The sequence below is a fragment of the Fusarium phalaenopsidis genome (assembly GCF_050370095.1).
Source record: "Fusarium phalaenopsidis strain FUZ10S chromosome Unknown contig_32278, whole genome shotgun sequence".
Lineage (NCBI taxonomy): Eukaryota > Fungi > Ascomycota > Sordariomycetes > Hypocreales > Nectriaceae > Fusarium > Fusarium phalaenopsidis.
The window spans coordinates 909,279-930,931 of NW_028145417.1; the positions used below are offsets into that span (position 1 = coordinate 909,279).

Genomic DNA, 21,653 nt, shown 5'->3' on the forward strand with positions numbered 1-21,653 from the left:
TGGTGATGCTTCTGGAATTGCGGGGCGAGGGGCGACCGATAAGGTACCTACAACTCCAGGCACGTCTATTAACACAAGAACCTACTTCTCAACAACTTTCAAAACACACACGTAATATGAACCTGCATCTTGAAACTTTTTCAAGTTGATGTGCTTCCTCACACATCACCACAGCTCAAGATGCTTCCCCGAAAGAGGGCCCGTCCTAACCCGGCGGAAGCAGCACAGAAAGTCGACTCTATAGCCCCGGTCAGCGCGTCGATAGCGAGCGCTACGTCACAATCACAGGCCTCAGAGGTGTCATCGGCATCGGAAGCAACCAGCAACAGCCCAATGCCACCAGCACGACAGCAGACCGCGGGCGACAGTGTCGCGTCCGGTCAGAAAAAGAGTAAAGAGGTGTGTCTTGCGCTTATTGGCTGGTTTATCCATGTTCGTAGCCTAATAACAGGTATAGGTCCGGAAATCAAAGAGCTGGTACGGATCCTGGCCCCGGGCTCCTAAGGCTTCAGCATCTACCTCGGTAGCGAAGGAGAACATCTTTGGGGGAACAGTGAAATCGAACAAGACCCCCGATCTCAGCCGATTTGACCCAAAGAAGAACGACGATACAGCAAGCGTGCGAAGCACGGCTGGCACCATCAAGGCGATGCCTAAGATTCCCGAGAACAAGTCCGACGTGACGATGACGGAAGAGAACGCGCCGACCGAGCCCCCTAAACAAACCTCAGAAACCGAAGCTCCTCCTAAAGAACAACCAAAAGCCCCAGAGAGGCCAGAAACGCCCAAGGCACCTGAGCCCAGTGCCGACACAATCGAAAGGGAAGCTGAACCTCAACCTCAGCCAGAACCGGACGATCCTGCATCACAGTTATCACCCCAACGGCCGACGACTTCATCCGGATGGCTTGGTTGGTGGTCAAGGACACCATTTACGGAGACTCAGACCATCTCGAAGCCTGATGAGGCTATAGTCCCTGCAGCCGACCCCGAGACTACAAAGGAAGCCGAGGAAGCTCGACCAGTCACTCCACCAGCACAGACGGTGCCTCCAGAGGTCGCATCGCCACCAAGCGCCCAAAAAGTTCCATCTGCCTCATGGTTTGGCTTCTGGTACTCTACCGCTGAGCCTCCTAAAGTCACAGATGATAAACCTGATGCTCAACCGGACCCAGTGCCCGAGGCCGTTTCGGAAGATGTAACGATGACAGATGCGCCTCCTGCTCCTCCACATCAACATGAGCCTCCTCCTAAAGCAGGCTCAACATGGGCGTTCTGGTCCAAAGAATCACCAAAGTCACCGCAGAAACCAACCTCCCCAGAATCCGGAGAAATGGCCGTGATAGGTGAAGGATCAGAGGCTCACCCCAGGCCAATGGCTGAATGCGATGTATCACCTACAAAGGAACCCGCGAAGAACGCTCCAAAGGTGAAAGAGGCCAAATCAGGTTGGCGGAAGAACAAGCGAGGGCGGCCTCAGTCGATGGACCTTGATCCTCCTTCACCCTCGCTGTCTGGTGCTTCGACTCCAAGGAGCGCAACACCTCAGATACACGATATGGACAAACCCAGCGCAGTAACTGCCAAGGTTGCCTCCTCTGGTCAATCCATAGCCGAGTCGGAGGCATCAGTCAAGCTCACAAATAACTTGCTCCTCCCGTCTTTCTCGAGCACTTACCAGATGAAGGAGAACCCTTCCATCTTGAAGCAGCTCACCCAATTCCTCCTTCGCACCCAGCAAGCTCCCGCCAACCACGTATTCCGCATCAGGGACCCTCCCAAGATCCACAAGGCTATCGCGATCGGTGTGCATGGCCTCTTCCCTGCCACGTATCTCCGTCCGATGATTGGGCAACCCACCGGCACGTCACTTCGTTTTGCAGGTCTTGGCGCTGAAGCGATCCGGCGGTGGGCTGAAGCTCATGGATGTGGGGATTGTGAGATCGAGAAGGTTGCTCTCGAAGGCGAAGGCAAGATCAGAGATCGGGTCGACAACCTATGGAAGCTTATGCTTAATTGGATTGACCACATCCGCAGTGCTGATCTTGTCTTGATTGCCTGTCACTCACAGGGAGTTCCGGTAAGCATCATGCTGCTTGAGAAGCTAATTGACCTCGGTGTAATCACCAATGCTAAGGTCGGAGTGTGTGCCATGGCTGGTGTTGCTTTGGGTCCTTTCCCAGACTATAAATCTGGTCTTCTCATGGGCTCGGCTGCCGAGTTGTGGGAGTTTGGTAATCCAGAGAGTGACAACTCGAAGAGGTTTGAGAATGCGCTCAAGCGTGTTGTAGACTACGGCGCTCGCATCACATTCATCGGCAGCATCGATGACCAGCTCGTCCCGATGGAGGTAAGCTATAACCCCTTTATACATATTTCAAGTTCAGAGGTTGACCCATGATAGTCCGCCGTCTACTCTCCTGCCAATCATCCTTACATCTACCGAGCAGTTTTCATCGATGGACGCGTTCATGCCCCTGACTTTATCGCGCACCTTGTCGGCTTTGCTCTCAAGCTCCGTAATCTAGGCGTTTCGGATCACGGTTTGATCCGTGAACTGTCCATTCCCCTCGCTGGTTCACTCTACTCCGGCGCTGGTCATTCCCGTCTATACTATGACGACGCCGTCTACGATCTTGCCGTCTCTCACGCCCTTGAGACGGCGTCAACTGGCGCATTACCTCCACCATGCACCGTGAGCGCACGTCAAGGCCCTCTGACGTCTGCAAACCCATATGTCCTGCCGTGGATCATGCGTGGCTTGCTTGAGGAGGACTTTGTCCGGACAGAGCTCAGCAACGAAGCAGATGAGCTGCTCAAGCAATTTGACGATTGGAAACCTACCAACAAAGCCCTCAAGGATGTCAAGTATCGACTCGAGGCTGTGAGATCTAAACTATAATGACGCAACTCTATTGGGAAAATCAAGAATGGCGAATTTGCTATGTTCAACACTACAAAGAGAGTTGGGGAATACTGAATTCATGTCTGCCTACCTTAGGTACTCAACACGGAACACGGAACGGAAAGGCAAAGACCAAGATAGATTGGGAACTCGGTTGGTATTTCGGAGTTTAGCGATTACGACGTCAAACACAACATACATGTATTATCGATCCTTAACACGCCTTGGAGTTCTCTTTTCACTGATATATATTGATTTGAGTCTAGTAGAGAAATCATGCTGGTTTGGATCATCTCTGCCCAGCGGTGTTGTACATATGGCTCCTTGCTCGCGAATGATGCTCCCTCCTATATGTCCGCTACAGTCCACAATCCAGTATATGCTGTACAAAACCCTCTATTATACACCCCATTTCATCATCGTGAGATAGCATACAGACTCAGACGTGACATCGTATTCGTGGATTCACACTTGAATCAAAGCCTCGAACCCCCTAAGAGGAACTACCCAGCTTCCAGCTGTCGATCCGGTCCTGGATCTGATCCCATGTCATGGTGTGGTTGCTGACACCATACGCCTGGGCCTCCTGCAACACAACGGTGGGAGCGCCGCTGCCACCGCCAGGGTTCTTGACCTTTCCGCCGACAATCATGCTCGCAACACGGCGCAGGTCGTCGACTGTCAGGTTCTCGATGCGACGGCACATGTCCCTGACGGGGATCTTGCGGCCGTGGACCTGGATAGAGCGGCCTAGGTCCTCGAGCTCCACCATACGGCTCTCGAGGTTCATGAGCAGGCTGGAACGGAGCTGATTCTTAGCTCGGGCCACCTCGGTCTCCTGGAGGCGCGAGAAGCCAGTGGTGAGAGTCAGCGCGCGGAGCTCCTGGCACATGACATCGAGCATGGCGGCGGTGCGGCCGGGAAGACAGCTGGCTGAGATGCCAAAGAGACCAGAGTCGGTGTAAGAGTGGTTAAAAGCAACGCATGACTCAACCCAGCCGTGCTGGTTGAGCACGTTGGTGTAAAGCCGCGAGTACATGCCCTTGCCGGGTCCACCGGCGGAGAAAGAACCGCCTCCACCAAGAAGAGTCTGAAGTGTAGCAAGGGCGTAGATATCATCCGAAGCTACGGGGAGACCCTCAAATGCAAGGTGGATGTGTGTAAAGGTCGGCAGGCCGCTGAGAGAGGGAGGCTGAGGAGGAAGAGAGAGGAAGCCGCCTGTGTAGTGTGCGGGTCGTTGGATATCGAGTTGAGAGGGGGGAGTGTTGTTAACGGTGGCCTGCTGAGGTGCCGAAGTAGAGATGTTCTTGAAGAAGGGGATTCGAGAGAGGAGGTGAGGTGATGACTGTGGTGATGAGGAAGCAGAGGACGCAGGTGACGCTGAGCTGCCCTCGCTATCTGATAGCTCACTCTCGCTCGTCTCAGAGCCTGTAGACTCCAACAACGGCTGCTCGTTCTTCTTCATGTCCCCAAAGAACTTCTCCGTCAACCGAACGGCTTCGCCATGCTCAACACCAGCAAAAGCCACGACAATGCGTTCGGGCTGGTAAAACAGTTTCCGGTACGTCAAAACAGTGTTTCTGTCGATGGTACCAAGTCGCTCCTCCGGGCAAAGCAGCGGGTTTCCAAGTGTATTATCCTTGAAAGCAGCCGTGTGCACAAGCTCGGGAAGGATGAGCTCCGGCTTGCTCCAGATCTCGCGGATCTCATACCGCGCAGTTTCAATCTGCTCCGCAACCTCCGAGTCGGTAATCTTGGGGTCGCGGATCGTCTCGGCGAGCAGCTCGACGGTCGGGGGCACGGCGTTGTTGAAGGTGGCGGCCTGGTACATCATGCTCTCTCGCGACGAGGCGCACTGGATGTTGCCGCCCAGTGCCTCGACCTGCTCGAGCATCTCGTCGGCGGACCGCTTCGACGTCGACTTGAAGGCGAGGCGGTCCATGATGTGGGACACGCCGCGGAGGGAGTCATTCTCGAACCGGGAGCCTCCTTCGATGTAGACGCCGACACCAGCGAAGGATCCGGGGAGGGCTTCCGAAGCGACTCGGAGGCCATTGGGGAGGGTTGTGATTTGGTCAAGTTCTGTAGGTTCCTGTATACATTAGCGCAAGTTAGAGAAAAGAAGGTATATATCCGCTTCATACCTTGGGAATACCCTCCACCTTGACCGTAGCCATGGACCGTCTCGGAACCAACGAGAACCTCGAGGCCTGACCCAAGGCTCTCGAGCACGAGGCCCGGGCCTTTGCCGGCAGGCGCGAGCTAAACTGTCGGAGCATTATGTCGTTGCGCTTGCTGGAAGAAATGCCAAAGAGTTTTGCCCTGTCCAGCAACGCAAATGCAAATGCTCTGGAGCAGCCGGACGGGACGAGTTTGCGACCAAGGCCTGTGGAAATTTAGCCACACCCCGGCAAGTCCGCCCGCACTCGGCGATAGGCCGGATCATCTCGGTGCCGATGCCGGAAACAGAGCTGCCGATATATGATGACATAATGCGTCCATCATGCTGCCAGTTCCAGCGTGTGGACCATGATTGGAAATACAGGTCTGCTTCGTGGTGAGGCAGTGGATAACAATTCGTAATAGGAGGCTTCTTGTAAAATGTGCCATTGTAGGACATCACGGTAAACTGTTGTGCGAATTATCTCAGGTATCCCAGTGGATATGTTGTAATTTGATCTATTCCATTAACTCCTACTCATGGAGCCCTAGTCTTGGCTGTCCTTGAATCCAACCTTCCATGCAGTATATATGCTCTCTCGCATCTAGTTCTCTCGGAAGTTGCTTGTTCGCTCAACAGAAGAAATAGCATCGCTGTGCCGCCAATGTGAGCTGCTGCGTCTCCGACAGCAGGTAGTAGTGACTGTAAAACTCCTCCAACGCCTGTGCTGTAACGATAGCCAGGGGAAAACGAAAGGACGCCGCCTTGTATTTGAAGATCAAGATCGTGGGCGCCAGGTATGAATAGGGAGGGTACCATCTGAGGTCGTCTGTCTATACGGCATTTTTAACTCCGGGCATCGATGTAGGCTTTCCTATCGTGAACTCGAGTCTTTGTCATCTGCGCTCAAATCCACTTCTGCAGCCGCGTCTATACTTGTCATTTCGGCTGATGTTGGTGCCGCAGCCCGGCCGGCACTTCCGTCAAATACCCAGGGCCCAACGTTGTTTCTAGGCGTAATCGGGCCCTCGGCGCCGTTGGTCATCCCAGGCGGTGATGGTGTTCGGCTATCCCGTATCTGTCCAGAGCGACCCGCACCCGACGCTGCATTCCTGATGGGTAGGGGTTCGGAAACGGTATGAGAGACTTCGTGTCGCTGAGGTGTCTCAGGGGTTATGTTAACAGTAACGTCCATCGGGTCGCTATCACACGTGTTGGACCGTTCTGGTGTCGACCTTCCCGGGGTAGCAACAGGGGGTGCCTGCTCTGTCTCGGACTCTGTGTCCGCCTTGGCTGGTGTAGCCGCTTCAGCTTCCGCCTCCTCCTTCATCTGTTCCCACTCTTCAGCCAGCTCGTCCACGTCCGCTTCCAGATCGGCACCGGCGCGACAGTTGGGGCAGAGGAAGATCGGATACTGTGGTGATGTAAGAAGTGATCTCACACACTTGAAATGCCAGGTGTGAGAGCACGGCGCCACAAACAAGGATTGACATGGCTACGAGATTATCAGTCAGCACGCTCAGGAGAAAATACGACAGTTCAAGACTTACCGCGATAGAGCTCAAGCAGATGGAGCAATCTTGAGAGTTAGAACCAGCCGCTCCGCCGCTCGTGGCCATTGTTTGCAACCGCTTATGGGCCGCCATACTATTAAAAATGTCAGCATACGAAACCCAGTGAAAAAGTTGGGCAAAAAACGTACTTGAAAGAGTTGAGCTTGTTTTGCCATCCTCGGTTGAGCTCCAGCCGCATCTTAACGCATCGAAAGATCATTTCCTCACCACCCTTGAAGTCAATTCCCAGCTGCACAATATCGCCGTCATTAACTGGGAAAGCCTTGCTCTCCTGGGAAGGTGGGCTTAGGCGGATGTGGTTCAAAAAGGTTCCTGAGGAACTCTTGACGTCTTTGATGTACCATTTGCCGTCCTCATACCAAAACTCGCAGTGGCGGCGGCTGACGACCTTGCTCTTAAAGCCAACTGGGGCGGCCGACGGCTGGTTTCCGGGCATATTGGACATGGAATGGCTGTCACGCTCCGAGTAACGGCCGACACGGATTCTCTCTGAGCCCGTGGGCAGAGTCCTGGAGATCGGGGGGAAGGTGAGCGACGGGCGGGTGGAGCGAGGATCGAAGTAGGCACAGAATCGGATTGACGGAGCATTCTCAGGGGTTGCGGAGCCCGTATCGGCGCCGGTGGGAGCTCGGGATCTCGTCATGGCGGCTTGGTCTTGAGCGGATTCGGGGGCAGAAGATGTCGCGATGTCTGCGGGTGAGGAGGAATCTGCAGCAGTGGTGTTGTTGGTGGGGTCGTGGGCCTCGGGTTGCTGCGTGGTAGCGGAAGCGGGAGCGGGAGCAGAAGTGGGTGCTCCTGAAGTAGGGACCGAAGGCGAGGCAGAAGTAGCAGCAGCAGGCAGCGAGGTTGTGGTGGTCAAAATCCTCACGGGATCGGGGGTCGAACTGACGAGGGTCAAGTGGTTGGTATTATTGGCGTTCTGGGCTCCGGCGGGCGGTCCACTCGTAGTGGTAGGCGAATGGCTGAGGGATCGCGTGAGGCTAGAGCCGTGTCGATTAGGGGACGTGCTCCCACTTGCACCTGGGCTGCCGGCTCCAGAGCCTGTTCCGCTCCCATTTGCGCCGCTGTGATGACTGCTGTCGCGCGAGAGCAAATGGTTCTGTGTATAGTTGCGCAGGTAGCTGAGGCCTCGCAGTCGGCTTGGCCGCGAAGTTGACGTCGACGACGACTGTGGCGGCGCTACAGCCGGCGGCGAGACGACCGGTTGGGTGAACATTGAGAGGGAGAGGGAGAAGGAGGGGGTGACAAAATGATGAACAGGGTGGAAAATATGCGTGGGATGGGGCCAAGATATCTCTTCAAGGACTGGACCGTCGGAGAGGAATTGGAGGCAAAAGCAAAAGAAGAACGGTTCGAGTCCAAGAAGGAAAGGGAGAGAGGGATGGAATCAAAGCAAAGCCAAGGATGCGGCGATAGCCGGACACACAAGTCGAAGCTTAAACTCGACCAAAGAAAACACCCGGGGTTTGTCTCTCCTTGCTGGTCTCGCCTGCTGCTCCTTGTTTACTTGCCCTGTCCAGCTGCACGAGGGCGATGGATGTGACGATGAAAAGAAGGCTGAGACCTGGACTGAGACAGACGGCAGCTCTCGAGATCAATCGATTGCTTTGTGTGTGGGGAGGGGGAAAGGCGAGTCCGAGGGAAACAAGAGCGACTTAAGGCCCTTTTACGGTCGCGCGCGTATGGCGGTAGTTGCCACTGGTCTTGTTTGTGCCTATTCGATCGCCTACGAAAGGGGGGAGGATACTGTAGGTATGGATGGCGATGGCTGATTGTTGAATATCCCCTTGTTCCTCCTGTGCCAATATCTCTGCTTGCTTGCTTGCCTTGCAGCTATGGGCGCTCCCAGCTATTGCTCCAGAGGCGGTGCTCGTCCTTGAGTGGTAGAAGAGGGGCCCCGGAGGCTCTGTAAGGGAGGGCGAAGGAAGGGTAGGGTCTTTCTTTTCGTCTCGGGAACCGACGTCAGCTAGGGAGGCCAAGGCGGGCAGTTGGATATTTGGCGTTTTGTTTTGTGCGACAGAAGTAAAGAAGGAGAGGAAGAAAACTGACAGGACGGGAATGAGATGGCAGGACAGGGGAGAGAGGGAAAAATGGCCTTGGAAGAATTGGAGGTTGGCGAGTCGAGTTCATTTACCATGCGGCTTGGCGACGGCGATTCGATGGTCGCGACAAACAGCAGTGGCGGCGGTATTTCGAGGATGGAGACCGGGGACGGCGACCGGGGGTGTACAGTAGCAGTAGGGCCCTCTTCAAGTGACAGGGGGGGAATGATGGAGGGTGATTGGGAGATGGACAGTCTTGAAGTGGAGGTGAGCGAGAGGGAGGGAACCTTACCCCAGTCCTGGGCTGTACTGTATGTACTGACGAGAACAGATGGGATGGGAAAGCCTTCTTGCAAGTACATACGCAATCAGGTTGCCAGAGCAGATGCTTAAAGAAATAAGAAGAAGAAAGACCCTGCTTGTTGATATCAATCCACGAGGTAATCTACCCCTGTCCAGATCTCGCCTTGCCCCCCTCCCTCCACTCCCTCAATGGGAAACTTGATTCTCTAGTTCCAAATGGGTTCTTGGGAGAGATGGCGTCGTCGTCGTCGCGGCGCGTGCTGAATGCTAGCTAGCTTAGCTGTACCAGGATGGCGGGCCCCATCGCCCATCACGAAATAGATCCGTAAGGTATCAACCAAGACGGCACACGGGTCGAGCCACACCCACGCCCGCACCGCACGCACGAGCTCAAGTGATCAGGACGCACGACAGACAAACAGACAGTGCGTGATTCGGTCTGGCCGTCTGTCTCCAGCGTGAGACATCCCTGGTGGACTTGTTGCGAGCTGGGGCAGGATGCGCAAGGGTTTTTTTCTTGTGTTGCCTTGCTTTCTTTTCCATCCCCCATCCCATGGGAAAGGGGCGGCCGACGAGGGACAGGGCATTGACGGATCCGGGGCAATTTGATGAATTCGTCACTGACATCCGAGTGCGTAACCAACTCGTCATATCTCGATCCCAATTCCATAAGCAGATGTTCATGAAAGCTGCTCGAGTCGTCTTGCATGTAGTAACGTTATGTACAGTATGGATATTGTATACTTGAAGTCGGCTTGTGGAAACACCACGGCCATCTCCGCTAACGACTCCCCCCATCATGACATATTCTTCTCCATCTTTTTTCATATTGAACAGCCAGCATAGTCCCCAGCTCTGATAATGCCCATTCCCACAATTCGCTTTCTGAGAAATTCCCTCTCGTCGTATTTCTCCTCTTTCAACATCTGCCCATGTTAAGTTTGTTTACTCCATAACTACCTACCTCTCCATCTATACCTCCTCCACTCGACGTAACGACGGCCCTACCTGCGCCATTTTCCTTCAATTCGTGACCGTTTCTTTCAATGTGGATTTGTTTTTGCAAACGGGTTCGAGAAAGGAACACACCCCTCCCTCAACTCCTTTTTTTTCACCTTCTCCTCTTCAGCCCAAATCGAGACCGCCACCGTAGACGCTTCCAGACCAGAATCCAGACCCCGGTATGGGCCATGTCCCAAAGAGGCAACCAACCGGTCCACCCAGAACCAAAAAGAAAAAACAAGTTCAAGACAAGAAGAACAAGCCCATGATGGAAACTCAATCTGAGTTTCCGTAGATTCCGTAGATTTCACAGCATAATTCCAAATCAAACTTTCCCTCCTTCTCTCGAGTTTCCCGTTCCCTGTGGTGCCCGGTCAAGCAACAGCCGAGGTCTCGATCGCCCCACTGCAACTGCAACTGCACAGCGACAAGCACAACCCATGATATCATCACCCTACCCTCCCTCAGCTGTCATGCCACCCGCCGGCTCTCATGCGAACATCATCTGCCCTCGTTGTTTGCTGCTGCAAGCATTGGCCGATCCGTGGGACGGCTCTTCGGGAGACCCCGATTCATCCAGACCCTCGAGCTACACGTGAAACCTCCAGATGGTCTCCCCCCAATTTGTCTGTTGCCACCGTTCTTCGTTGTTCTACCTGTGTCACCCAACAGCCTGTCAACTGGCCCAGGAACCCGTCGTCTGCTCCTCATCCTTTCCTATTCCAGCCTGGCGCCAACATGCCGCTTCCCCAAAAGATGGTAGAACTTCACCTGCCAAGAGACATGACTCTTCAGAATCGTCCGCCGACTTGTCACGAGACTGGATCACGGGTTAAGAGTCAGGTTCTGAAACGGCCAGCCAGACTTTCACATTCCAGTCATCGACTTCAGCCCCGTCTCAGAAACGAAGCCTCGCGCCTCATGCTCTCAGGCCCTGAGGCGTCTATCACTTCCCACACTGCATCTAGCCAATGCAGCCACTTGACCATTGGCTTGTGTTCCTAGGGCCACGGCGCCAAACGCGGTTCTTTCAATGCTGCTGTAGATCTTGAGTTAAACTTGTTGAGCAAACTTTAAGGGGTAGATGATTAATGATGTACACTTCTGCCAAAACACCAGCCCATCCAGTCAACCTGCTAAACTCGGCAATCTACTTCTTAAACACCGACTGGCCAAGACGCTCAATCTCTCTGCCATCAGCCGTCCCCTGACCCGCCGCCTCCAAAAGTCTCTCCCACGCCTCGGCATCCTTGAGCCTCACTGCCTCCTGCGCCGCCTTCACCCGCATCCCGCACTTCTCGTACATGGTAATCGTCTCCCCGGGCTCCAACCCCGTGCACTTCGGCACAAACGTGGCTGCCAATCTGGGGTTGCCTGCCTGAAGCGTAAGGTTAAAGAAGGGCTGGCCCACGTTAGCCGTTGCAACTCTTCCGGGGTAGACCGCGGTGCCGATAGACTCACCTCCCATCCAATGGGGCTCCTCCTCGTCTTTGAGATCTCCTCGATCCCGTTCCAGTCCCGCTTAGCTACTAGTGCTCGCAATCTGCAGGGACCATACACGTTAGCCGTTGAAGGAAGCCGGTCCCTCAGCCTCCCGGTGCCAGGGCTGGGCTGTTGGGGAAGAGGTCCACCTACCGAATCCACCACGCCACCTTCTCTGGTACCTTGAACTCGCTCTGGATCTTCTTGGCCCGTCCCGAGTAGCCAAGCCGGATGAGCTTAAACATGGTCTCGTTGACACTGAGTCCCGTAAACGTGTCTGTGAGATCCCGGTCAAATGACTCTTGCATCCGCAGCAGAGTCGTGGCCTCCTTGAGGGCATGAACCTCAAACGTAGACTCTTTTGAGTCAGCAAGTAGTTTCGCTGCCAGAGCCAGCTTGTCAGACGCAGTTCGAGCGTCGGGCTGTTTGAGTGATTCGCGAATAAACACGTTCGCACCATCTCCTCGTCGATCATCCTGATAGTATAGGTCCTTGAGCAACGTATTATCACCTTCTTCCATAGCAGATGACTCCACAAGGGCTGTTGCAGTCGGCCGTGCGTTGATGACACGGAAGAATGCAGCAAGAGGCAACTTCCTCTTCAGTTGTAGCAGAACTGAGAGCATGAGGTCTGTGTCTCCGCTCTCAATGGCCTTGTCTAGAGCCAGTTCGTCCTCCTCCATGCTCAAAAGAAGGGGAACCTGTCTGCCGCCACGAGGTTCATGGTTGAGAAGTTCTGTAGCGAGTCGTCCACGTCCTTCCTGGTACGCTGCCCGCGCAATCTCTTCAAACGAAATGCCAGGCTTGCCAGACAACCGCTCGACGATCAATCGGCAGATAGTATCGTCATCTTCACCTCCAACGCGGACCTTGTTTGATGCCCAGTGTACGTAGATGCGGTCCGTAGGAAGTTTGAGGTAACCCGCAATCTTTATGGCCAGGAGGTACTCGTGGCGGCTGAGAAGTCGTCGGATGAGACTCTCTGGCGTCAGGCGATGGTACTGTTCAAAAGAAAGTGGTATGCCGACCTCATAGAACCGTACAGCATTGAGCACACGAAGAGTCTCACACATGTCGACAAAATCATCGCTATTGTAGATGTCGAGCACCGACTTGCCAAAGGAGGCAGCCTTGAGCAGGCGCTTTTGCCAGTGAGTATCAAACTCACGGCCGGCGGCATTAACGCAGGTATCCACGGCCCCCGTCAGGTTGGGCCTTATCAGCTGGATATAATCATCCGCCTTGGGTGACTGAAGCTCAAGCTGACCTACGGCGTCCAGAAGAATCGAGGCTGGTGATGAATCTGAAGATTGGCCAAAGACTTCAAGAGTATCTCGTGGCACTCTCTCCAAAAACTCACAAAAGTCGTTTGTGATGAGTCGGGCACCGTCATGTTCTGGACCAGATGAGCATAATACCTCTCATTGAAGCAGAGGACTTACCAGAAACGACATGCACCCGAGTGCTATCATAGATATATGAGGATGATACGTCACCAGGTCCAATAATATGCACCTCATCCTCCCAGGCAATAAGTGCATCACTGCCGCACCACTCCACATACAGAGGCGGCGTCTGCGAGTCAGAGTCATGCTCAAACAGCCTCTCCTGAAAGTCGCTCGAGATGACATGCGCCTTTCCGTTCACGCCGTACAGGTTCACGTAACGACCATCCGGAGAGACGCTAATGTGGCTAAAAGGACCAACGTCCAGGAATCGATCCTCGCAGTCCGTGGCGTCGACAACGTAGACCGTCTTTTCGACGCTCAGCAGGACCTCGACTGACCTAGACAAGGTATGGTTCGGTGATATGAGGGACCAAGAGTGAATCTCTCCCTCAGGTGTCTGCGCGAGCGCCTTAGGTCGAGGCTCAGAGTATGAAGACACTGTGATTAGGGAGTTGTTTCCCAGCAGCGCCACCAAGCCGTGGTCGTAGAATCTATGTATGGTTAGCCGGCGCAACCAGTCGACGAGCAGTGAAAGAAGCTTACCGGCATGATTCAACACCGTAGTTGTCAGCACCATGGCCGAGGGAAAATTGTGTAAAGTCTCCTTGCAGATCATAGCAGCGCACGGTGCCGTCGGCAGTGACAACAAGGAGGGTTTCATCCTCCGACCAGCCAAGGCCCTTGATGGCGCCTTTATCCCAAGGGATACTCCGAATCTTCTTTCCGGCAAGGCTGTAAATGTCTATTGCTGGCTTCGATGTTCTTCCTGGTTGGTAGGCCAGGAGTTTGGTGTCGTCGCGCCAGAGTGCTGAGAACAAGGTTAGCGTGTTGAGCTCACGGTGAGTGTATCATGAGTGTCAAAGAAAGGCGCGAAACCAGCCTAATCCACACAAATTCGAGAATGATGAAGCTCCTGAGCTCAAAAGACTTACCTAGTGCACCCGCATAAGGAGCTCCAGTAACGATATAATTGTCCAAGTCCAGATCTTGGTCAAACACAGCTGTATACTGCTGCGTCTTGCGGAACCACCTGTCCCCGACACTCTCCCAATCGGCTCTCGCGTGAAGCGTGTCCATCTCGCGTTATCTCATGATTGACGGCAGAGTTAACGGTTTGGGTCCCTCTCGAAAGGTCACGCACAGTGAAGATGGAATTATGCGTCAGCTATCCCCAAGCAGATATGATGAATGAGCTTGGATTCTAGGCTGGAGCTCCCCCATCATCATAGGGAGGTACCTGGGATGGCTATTCCTCGGCCCAACTAAATAGGCACCCCTGCTGTTACTGAGGTTCCCGCCAGTTGCATCATTCAGGTTCCACAGGAATGAGCGGGTACGTCAATCGAGGGTCCGTCCCATCACTCGGTCTCCCCCAGACAATCAGTCAAGTCATTTTATTACCTTCTTTACTAACACATCAACCAACCGCCCGTCACACATCCATCACCCTCCCTCTTCCATCATGCCCAGTTGGCGAGACCAGTATCTCTCATCTTTAAAAGATGCAGAGCTCAGCAACCCCGTCAACATGGAGCTCGTCCAGACCTGTCCGTAAACCCCCACTCACTCTTGCTACCCCTCTTGTACCTACTCCATCTGCGACACGACATCAAACGAGCCGGGTGCAGGAAACTGACGATGCTCCCAAGGCTCGCAGATGGCGGACCGAATATCCGCGCTGGAGGCTGAAAAGACGGGACTAGAGTCGCTCATCTCCAGCAGCGGCAAACCCACCAAGCAACAACCTATCGAGCCCTCGACCAACGATCCCGGTGTCGCCCAGTTAAAGCAAGACCTCGCCGAAGCCCTGCGGTCCAAGGGCGTTACCGAATCTCGACTACGAACCGCCGAAGAAGAGCTCACGAAATTGCGCTCAAAAACAAAATCCGATTCGAGATCGATCCGAGACTTGACGGCCGACAAGACCCATCTCACCACCAGACTTAAGGATAGGGAGTACGAGCTGCGGGAGAAGCGCAAGTTGATCGAGGTGCGTGCAGCGGCCTGACCGCCACAGCCTGATACCATGCTGACACCCCGCCAGCAAGTCCAAGACGAGATGATAGCGCTCAACCTTCAGATGTCCATGGCCGAGAAGGAACGGGACAAGGTCAAGAAGGAAAACAAGGAGCTCGTCGACCGGTGGATGAAGAGGATAGCCCAGGAAGCCGATGCTATGAACCTCGCCAACGAGCCCATCTTCGAAAAAGAACGATAGTCGACCGTCCACCGCATCATGATATCCCAACACACGAAATTCAAGAAGCAAACGCTCAAGTCACAAAAACAAGTACTATATGGAGTATCCTGTAAGCCCGAACAATCCTCTTACAACGCTGATGTAATTCCCGGCTCTTAACCCAGCTGTTTACCCATCGCTTAACCCTCGACCCAATCTTGTCCCGTTTGCTCCTGCTCCCATGCTGATGAAGCTCTATAGTCTACTGCTTTCGCGTCGAAATAAAGTACGATCCTCCCGCATTAGTCCAGCTCACATAACCCTCGGGGTATGTGCATTCCTCCACATCGAGGATCCTGCTGCCAACGTCGTTGATGTTGTGGTTGTTATTCTTTTCCGCGACAAACGATTTGAGCGATACAATCTTGGCGCCCGGCTTTAGATCAAGGAACATCCTAGTAAGGTCATCGTTGAGGCTCGAGGTGAAGGCCTTGTTGTTCACCAGGATCACATCAGCACGCCTCAGGGCCTCGAGGATGTGCTGGTTGTGGCGGAAATCACCACGTTCCAGGTGCGCTTTGCCTGGCTTGATACCCCAGAGGGTGCAACGAGCGTCAAACTCCTTCTTCTGAGCCTCGCCAAGATTGCATGCGTTCTCCATCATCTCACAGCCCCAGCTTTCACAGCCAATCTCTAGGGCCGCCTGCAAAACCACATTTCCTACGCCCGAACCCAGGTCCACAAAGACTTGTCCTGATGTCATCTGGGTTTGTTCCACGAGGATCTTGGAGATGAAGGGATGAAGGAGCTCGCCATAGACATAGTCGGTTCCGTTCTCGTATTTGGAGAGAAGTTCGACTTTGGGCGCCACGGTCCGGTCATAGATTTGGTCAAGGATGAATGCCACGAGGTGCTGGGGGAGCTCGTGCATGTTGTCGAGGTTCTTGGAAATCACACCGTCCTCGACCAGAGCTAGGAGCTTCTCGTTGTACTCGCGCAGAGCTGTCTTGAAACCCATGAGGTCCTGTATGTTGCGATTGGATGCCTTCTCCAATCGACGGATAATGCCTCCGTTTGGGTTTGTGAAGGGCTCGGCCTCGTCGTCGGTCAGATATGTCTCGGCTACATGTCGAACTACCTTTATGCTGGCCTCGACTGCATCAATCTTGTCCTTGCCCCAGACGAGCTCATATCTGTAGATAGTGTTAGCAACTTTCCAAGTCCAACTCAACATGGGCACTCACTTCTCGCGTGGTTGTAGGCTGGGATACTGCAGCTCGATGGCAACGTCCTCCTTTTGAGCGCCCATCACGGGTACACATTTGTGTTGGAGCGAGGCCACATCCACGGCATGAATGAAGCTCCTCCTGTCTAGCCTATCCTTAAAGGCCCGTACGCTGCGCAGCTTACGGTTAGTGTCGACGAAGCCGTCTTCGGTACCCTTGCGCTGTCTCTTATTGCTGTCAAGGGTCATCCATCCGTCGTCTTCGCCATCGCTATCCTTGTCAAACTCGATCCGGTCACTGGCTGGGGATCGACGCGACACCGAGGGAGCCTTGCGCTTACGCTCCAACCGCTTCTCGTCGGATGATGAGGGATACGGCGAGTGACTAGCCTGGCGTGCGAGAGGCTTCGGGGAAGGTCGGTGCGAGGACGAGGACCGGGAGGCTGAGCCGCTGAGGGCGGGCTTCGGCTTCGGCTTTGGCTTGGTGGCCGGCCGGTCGACGACGACCTTTTCGATCCGGATCTTGGGAGGATCGGCCTTGAACTTGTTGTTTTTTCCACCAAAAAGACGCATCGTGGAGGTTCAGGAGGCCAGTGTTTGTGAGAAAGAGTATCGTGAGCGACAATGACGGAGTCAGACTGGCCGAGTTGGGTCAGGGATGGAGGGGTTCGCGGTGGCGTGCGTGTCGCTCGGCAATGTCGCGCAGCGGGCGGGACCAGATTAAAAGTAGAGAGGGAGGATAAGTACAAATGAATGGATCGAAGGAGACGCGAAAAGAAAAAAGGAATGTAGAGAAAAGAGGTCAAGTTGTAATACAAGGAAGATACAGAGTTATAGCGGGCGCGTGGTTGGTTCGTGTCGTGACAAGTTCTCCTTCAGTATCGCATCGTGGCAGGTTAGTATGCAGAGTTCAAGTTGGAGGCGAAGTACGGAGTCGGAGTCGGCATCCATGCCATGGTTGCCTTTTGGTGCATGAAGCCTTACATCAGCCGGGGGGAAAGGGCCTCTGGGCCTCTGGGGGCCGGGTGGGCAGGTGCGACCCAGTGGAGTGGAGGCCGGACCCAGCAGCTCAGCAGCAGGCAGTAGTGGCAGGTCGCTTCTGGTAGGTCGCGCCTGCCACTAAAGCCCGGCAGGTAATGCCCTGTAAGCCGTGTCTGCCAGTACGAGCAAGGCGACTGGTCCAGGCGTTGAAAGTGGGGCGCATGGCACATTAGCACGTTAGGCACGTGGGGGCTTTCCCCTTCAGCCGCAGGTCGGGTGCCTGCTTGGATAACTCCCGCATGCAACATAACTCGTCTACCCTACGTGCATTGCTTGAAGCTGCAATTTCTTGTCAATATGACTTGTCAGGGCCTTCAAATGATAAGGTTTACTTGTGTTTATGCTTGTTTAAGAGATGGTGTGTTTTCATAAAAGATAGTAAGTGGAAGCAACATCAAGCAAGCGCTACTCAAACCCGCCAGATGTATTGAAATCTTTGTTGATGTTGCCAGCCACCAACCTCTATTAAATCTAATAGTACAAGCCTCCCGTCTCCCCGAGCCTTCAATGGCAAGAACAATTTGCAAAATAATCAGAACATCCCGTGGGCTCATAAGTACCTAGACCATCACACACTTCAGCCGCGATACAGTGATCACGTCCGACGCCGCGGCCCTCTGCCTCATGAGCATGGGAAAACCGGGTTGAGCTAACACCAGATTAGGTTCCGCTTTCCAAGAGATCTCTTTGAGAAACTCACCGGAACTTGATCAGGGTATTGCCGGTGCAAATGTCAACGACAAAATGAATGCCCCCAATGTCGCCGTGGCCGAGCCGGCTGTTCATGGCCATGTGAGAGGGGGAGACCTCGACGGGAATACGAATGGTAGCTATTCGCAACTCGTGCTTGCTTGGACAGGCATCGCTGTCGGCTGGTTGAGTGTGGCCACACTCCTCGCATTCAAGAATGTCTGGATTCTTGCCGCCCAAGATCATGATGGGTGAGGCATGGCCACATGTAAGGACGTCTTGTACCCACTGCTCTCTTCTCTCTTGTACCCACTTGGCGATCTCGGCATCGCACTCTTCAGGGACAACACTCATATGCTCAACCGGGACGGGTTTCTCGTCATCTTCGGGACACAGGGTGCACCTCAAATGCTCATCCCTGGGTCCAACCTCACATATAGGTGTATGAGCTGTCGTATATGCGATTTGATTATGCTCCTGATCTAGTCGAAGCCTGGCCTGCTCAATCTGTCGCGAAAGATCCCCCATAAATTCGTCCAACGACTTGAGATCCCAAGTGTCTTGATCGATTGGAAGCCCGAACGGTCCAAGGTCAGGCGAATCCCTGCAGCCGAATGACGTCTCAAACATCTTTTTGAGGGCGCTTTCAACCCCTGGCTTCCGTCGCTCGTACCATTTCTCCGAAAGCTGGAGGAAGTGGTACTCGCAGAGGGTGGCGTTGCGGTTGTGAGGATACGCTAGGTAAAACTCCAGCATATCCTCCGACTCATCGGCCTCCCATTGACTCATAAAGGTGTCCTGACCGAATGATTTGATAATGGAATGATCATCTTCTTTGGAGTCCAGGGCGTCATCACTGGCGTGCCATTGGGAGGTTTCCGGGGGAGATGTGACTAGTGGCTTTCGCTCCGACTTGATCTTCTTTGCGGGCTTTTGATCTTGAGTCTCTAAGCTGGATCTCTTCCTGGACTTTGGGGTAGATGTTGTGGTGTTTGAGTCCAGGTCGGGCAAGTTGGGCTCTGAAAACGACGACCCGGGCTCAGAAAGGAGCGAGCTGGGCTCCAAGATGGGTGACGTGAGAGCAACGGTAGCATCCTCAGCCTCCTGCTCTCTAGACTGTGTATGGGCCATCTTGCGAATGTTTGATGTTTGTTGATGATTGATTAATGGTTCCAGTCTAGCTGAGCCTTTTGGGCATGTTCTGTTCCTTTTGTATCTGGTATACCGACGCATATCTAAGAGACGAGCCTTTGTTTGTCGAACCCAAGGAGGCTTTGTTTCGAGTTTCTAGAATGAGGTGGCCACCTCGAAAGATGAGATACTGAAAGAGCCTTGTACGTTTGAACAAAGGCCAACAAGACCTCTATAGAAAGAAGGGCTGTCCTGGACTGAGGCAGCCTTTTCCCAATTGGTTTTGAGCCTGGTCTCACGGCTTGCAACATCGAATCGAGCCTGGAAGTGGATGGAAGGGGTGAATGGCTCTTCCTTCAGCATAGACAGCAGATAACTGTATTGAATTCTATTTGATGTTGCATTTTAAAGTGAATAACTACACTTCTATGCCCTGAATGTGTGTACCAAGAAGCCACCCTATCGACAGCAACACAGCGCATCCCTGAGCTGCCACCGACAGCCATGCAGTGAGCATGTTCCCGCAGTATACAGACCCCTCCGTGTGTCTACCCTTTGTATCCAGTATATGTTGCCATCTTAATCATAATTGTACGTATTTAGTAGGAAAAATGTAGCCTTTGAAAGTATGAGCTAGAAAATAAAGAAAGTTGTCTTGAGTGAACAAAGAAAACAAGAAGTAGAAGTGCTGCTAGAGCCGCCTTGATGTGCGTGCTCGGGGATGAATTATGGCTTCTCCGTTTTCGGCGGCGAATCTGACCAGCTGACTGCGTAGTTACCGCTCCTTGCGCTCGCCCTTCTATCATGGGTTTCGGTTTCTTCTAGTACTGAGACCTCGATATGAAGCTGGATGCGCGGTGTCGGGTCTTCCTCTGTTGTCGTATGAGTTTCTTCCTTGCTTGTGGTGGGTTGAAGCTCGGCTTCAGGAAGGTTGATCTCGTCAATGATTGTGACCTCGCTCTCATTGTTGCGTGGCGGATTGATAGATATTGGACGAGATGACCGACGGCTCTTTCGCCTCCATGTATCGAGGGATGTGATGTTGGAGAATCTCGACTCTGCCCTTGAACTGGATGGATTTCGAGATGCGCTTAGAGAAGAGCTGACTCGAGCCACCAACGGAACAGCCCATTTCTTGAACTGTGGGAAGAGCATGGGCAAGTTTGTCACCAGAACTGCGACAAAGGTCTCGCGGACTGCCCAAGAGCCAGCCAGCTGGGCTCCATTCACGGGGTCCTGAACGATATTAGACAACTGGAAATTCCAAAGAAGGCTTTTGTGTACTTACCGAAACGAGTAGAACCACACGGAGGATGGCGGCCATGGTGACGAACAAACCACAGCTAAACAGCGCTATAAGCCAGACCTTCTGAAACCATGGCATAGCCGCCTTCCACAGCATAGGCATGGGAATCATTATCAAGTAAAGATCCGTGGCGACATTGAATGAGAGGTACGTCCAGACAAGATTGGGCGAGATGGCTGGGTGGCAGTAAACTCCTGGATCAGGGTAGATCTGCCACCAGCGATAGAATGGGTGGCAGCTTAGTATCAGGTTGAGCTGTACCACGACAAAGCTACCAATGATGAGAGCAAAGCCAACCAGGATCCGGGTTCGGTATCCTTCGAGATCCTTTGTCAGTCGGTAGTAGAAGGTGCACATTGCCCCCTTGAGGATCCAGAGGAGGAACGAGTATGTTGACCATCCAGCTAACTGAATTTTAGAACCCAAGACCCTGTTCAGGTTAGTATGCATATTGTCTCTAGGTTATTGATACTTACCGAAGTTGGTACTCGGTGTTATCCGGCCGCAGGGCCGCCCGCTGGGCATCTGTCATGGAATTGTTCGCCATTCCCTTGGCAATGTTGCCAACAGAATATGCCAACCCAGTTTCTATGGAGTAGACAACCTGTCTGTGTTAGTGAATCACATAATATTCCAGGTTTCTCGAAACTCACTGCCGCAAGAAGAACTAGGTAGTCATCTGCCCAGAGATTCCTCAAGCCGACGGTGCTGATACGCACATACGACCTCAGAGCAGTGATCAACAATGCGAGAGCGAGGAGAGTGAAAGCTTCGATGTTGAAGGCCCTAAGCGCGGCCATTGCGGCGGCCGCTTTCTCATCGTGGGATGCATCGAGGTCCATCTGGGGCTAACTTGAACATCAGAAAGAAAAAGTTGACAGAAGAACGAATCCAACTACTTGGCCCCAAAGGGATATTCGGCTATATAAGAGCAAGAGCTCAGATCGTAAACCATGTGAAGATCCCCCTCTGATCTTGTTTCACTTGGCAATAGTTCTCTTCCTAGGCCAGTGAAAGTGGTATTTCCCCATGTTAGAGGACCCTTCTTCTCAAGGGAGAAGAGATAGCCTCATCTAGCAACGGGGCAACTGCCGTGGCGGAGCCGAGGGAGACCCGTCCGACGATCCTTACGGAGTATTATCCCTAACGAGAAGGCCCGGAGGA

The 21,653-nt window shown here is 53.5% G+C and overlaps 8 protein-coding genes across 8 annotated transcripts; 2 read left to right on the forward strand and 6 right to left on the reverse strand.

Annotated features, from left to right (window-relative positions):
* Positions 1 to 180: 180 nt before the first annotated feature.
* On the forward strand, positions 181 to 2,902 carry LRP88_00897 (uncharacterized protein; the record flags this gene model as incomplete). Its single annotated transcript, XM_083237601.1, has 3 exons — positions 181 to 401; positions 475 to 2,338; positions 2,405 to 2,902. The coding sequence occupies 3 exons, from the start codon at positions 181 to 183 to the stop codon at positions 2,900 to 2,902; spliced, it is 2,583 nt and encodes an 860-aa protein (XP_083106106.1).
* A 496-nt stretch (positions 2,903 to 3,398) lies between these two features.
* On the reverse strand, positions 3,399 to 5,184 carry LRP88_00898 (mitochondrial-processing protease subunit alpha; the record flags this gene model as incomplete). Its single annotated transcript, XM_083237602.1, has 2 exons — positions 3,399 to 4,997; positions 5,050 to 5,184. The coding sequence occupies 2 exons, from the start codon at positions 5,182 to 5,184 to the stop codon at positions 3,399 to 3,401; spliced, it is 1,734 nt and encodes a 577-aa protein (XP_083106107.1).
* A 756-nt stretch (positions 5,185 to 5,940) lies between these two features.
* On the reverse strand, positions 5,941 to 7,856 carry LRP88_00899 (uncharacterized protein; the record flags this gene model as incomplete). Its single annotated transcript, XM_083237603.1, has 3 exons — positions 5,941 to 6,561; positions 6,617 to 6,713; positions 6,769 to 7,856. The coding sequence occupies 3 exons, from the start codon at positions 7,854 to 7,856 to the stop codon at positions 5,941 to 5,943; spliced, it is 1,806 nt and encodes a 601-aa protein (XP_083106108.1).
* A 3,281-nt stretch (positions 7,857 to 11,137) lies between these two features.
* LRP88_00900 (tethering complex subunit VPS16) lies at positions 11,138 to 13,994 on the reverse strand (the record flags this gene model as incomplete). Its single annotated transcript, XM_083237604.1, has 6 exons — positions 11,138 to 11,389; positions 11,449 to 11,530; positions 11,623 to 12,772; positions 12,912 to 13,408; positions 13,461 to 13,725; positions 13,850 to 13,994. The coding sequence occupies 6 exons, from the start codon at positions 13,992 to 13,994 to the stop codon at positions 11,138 to 11,140; spliced, it is 2,391 nt and encodes a 796-aa protein (XP_083106109.1).
* A 385-nt stretch (positions 13,995 to 14,379) lies between these two features.
* LRP88_00901 (autophagy-related protein 16) lies at positions 14,380 to 15,135 on the forward strand (the record flags this gene model as incomplete). The annotated part of the gene is made up of 3 exons (XM_083237605.1): positions 14,380 to 14,464; positions 14,567 to 14,907; positions 14,962 to 15,135. 3 exons carry the CDS (start codon positions 14,380 to 14,382, stop codon positions 15,133 to 15,135), a joined length of 600 nt encoding a protein of 199 aa, XP_083106110.1.
* A 223-nt stretch (positions 15,136 to 15,358) lies between these two features.
* LRP88_00902 (histone methyltransferase DOT1) lies at positions 15,359 to 16,894 on the reverse strand (the record flags this gene model as incomplete). The annotated part of the gene is made up of 2 exons (XM_083237606.1): positions 15,359 to 16,289; positions 16,341 to 16,894. 2 exons carry the CDS (start codon positions 16,892 to 16,894, stop codon positions 15,359 to 15,361), a joined length of 1,485 nt encoding a protein of 494 aa, XP_083106111.1.
* A 1,164-nt stretch (positions 16,895 to 18,058) lies between these two features.
* Positions 18,059 to 19,183, reverse strand: LRP88_00903 (uncharacterized protein; the record flags this gene model as incomplete). Its single annotated transcript, XM_083237607.1, has 1 exon — positions 18,059 to 19,183. The coding sequence occupies one exon, from the start codon at positions 19,181 to 19,183 to the stop codon at positions 18,059 to 18,061; it is 1,125 nt and encodes a 374-aa protein (XP_083106112.1).
* A 726-nt stretch (positions 19,184 to 19,909) lies between these two features.
* LRP88_00904 (uncharacterized protein) lies at positions 19,910 to 21,331 on the reverse strand (the record flags this gene model as incomplete). The annotated part of the gene is made up of 4 exons (XM_083237608.1): positions 19,910 to 20,419; positions 20,472 to 20,919; positions 20,978 to 21,093; positions 21,143 to 21,331. 4 exons carry the CDS (start codon positions 21,329 to 21,331, stop codon positions 19,910 to 19,912), a joined length of 1,263 nt encoding a protein of 420 aa, XP_083106113.1.
* Positions 21,332 to 21,653: the final 322 nt, after the last annotated feature.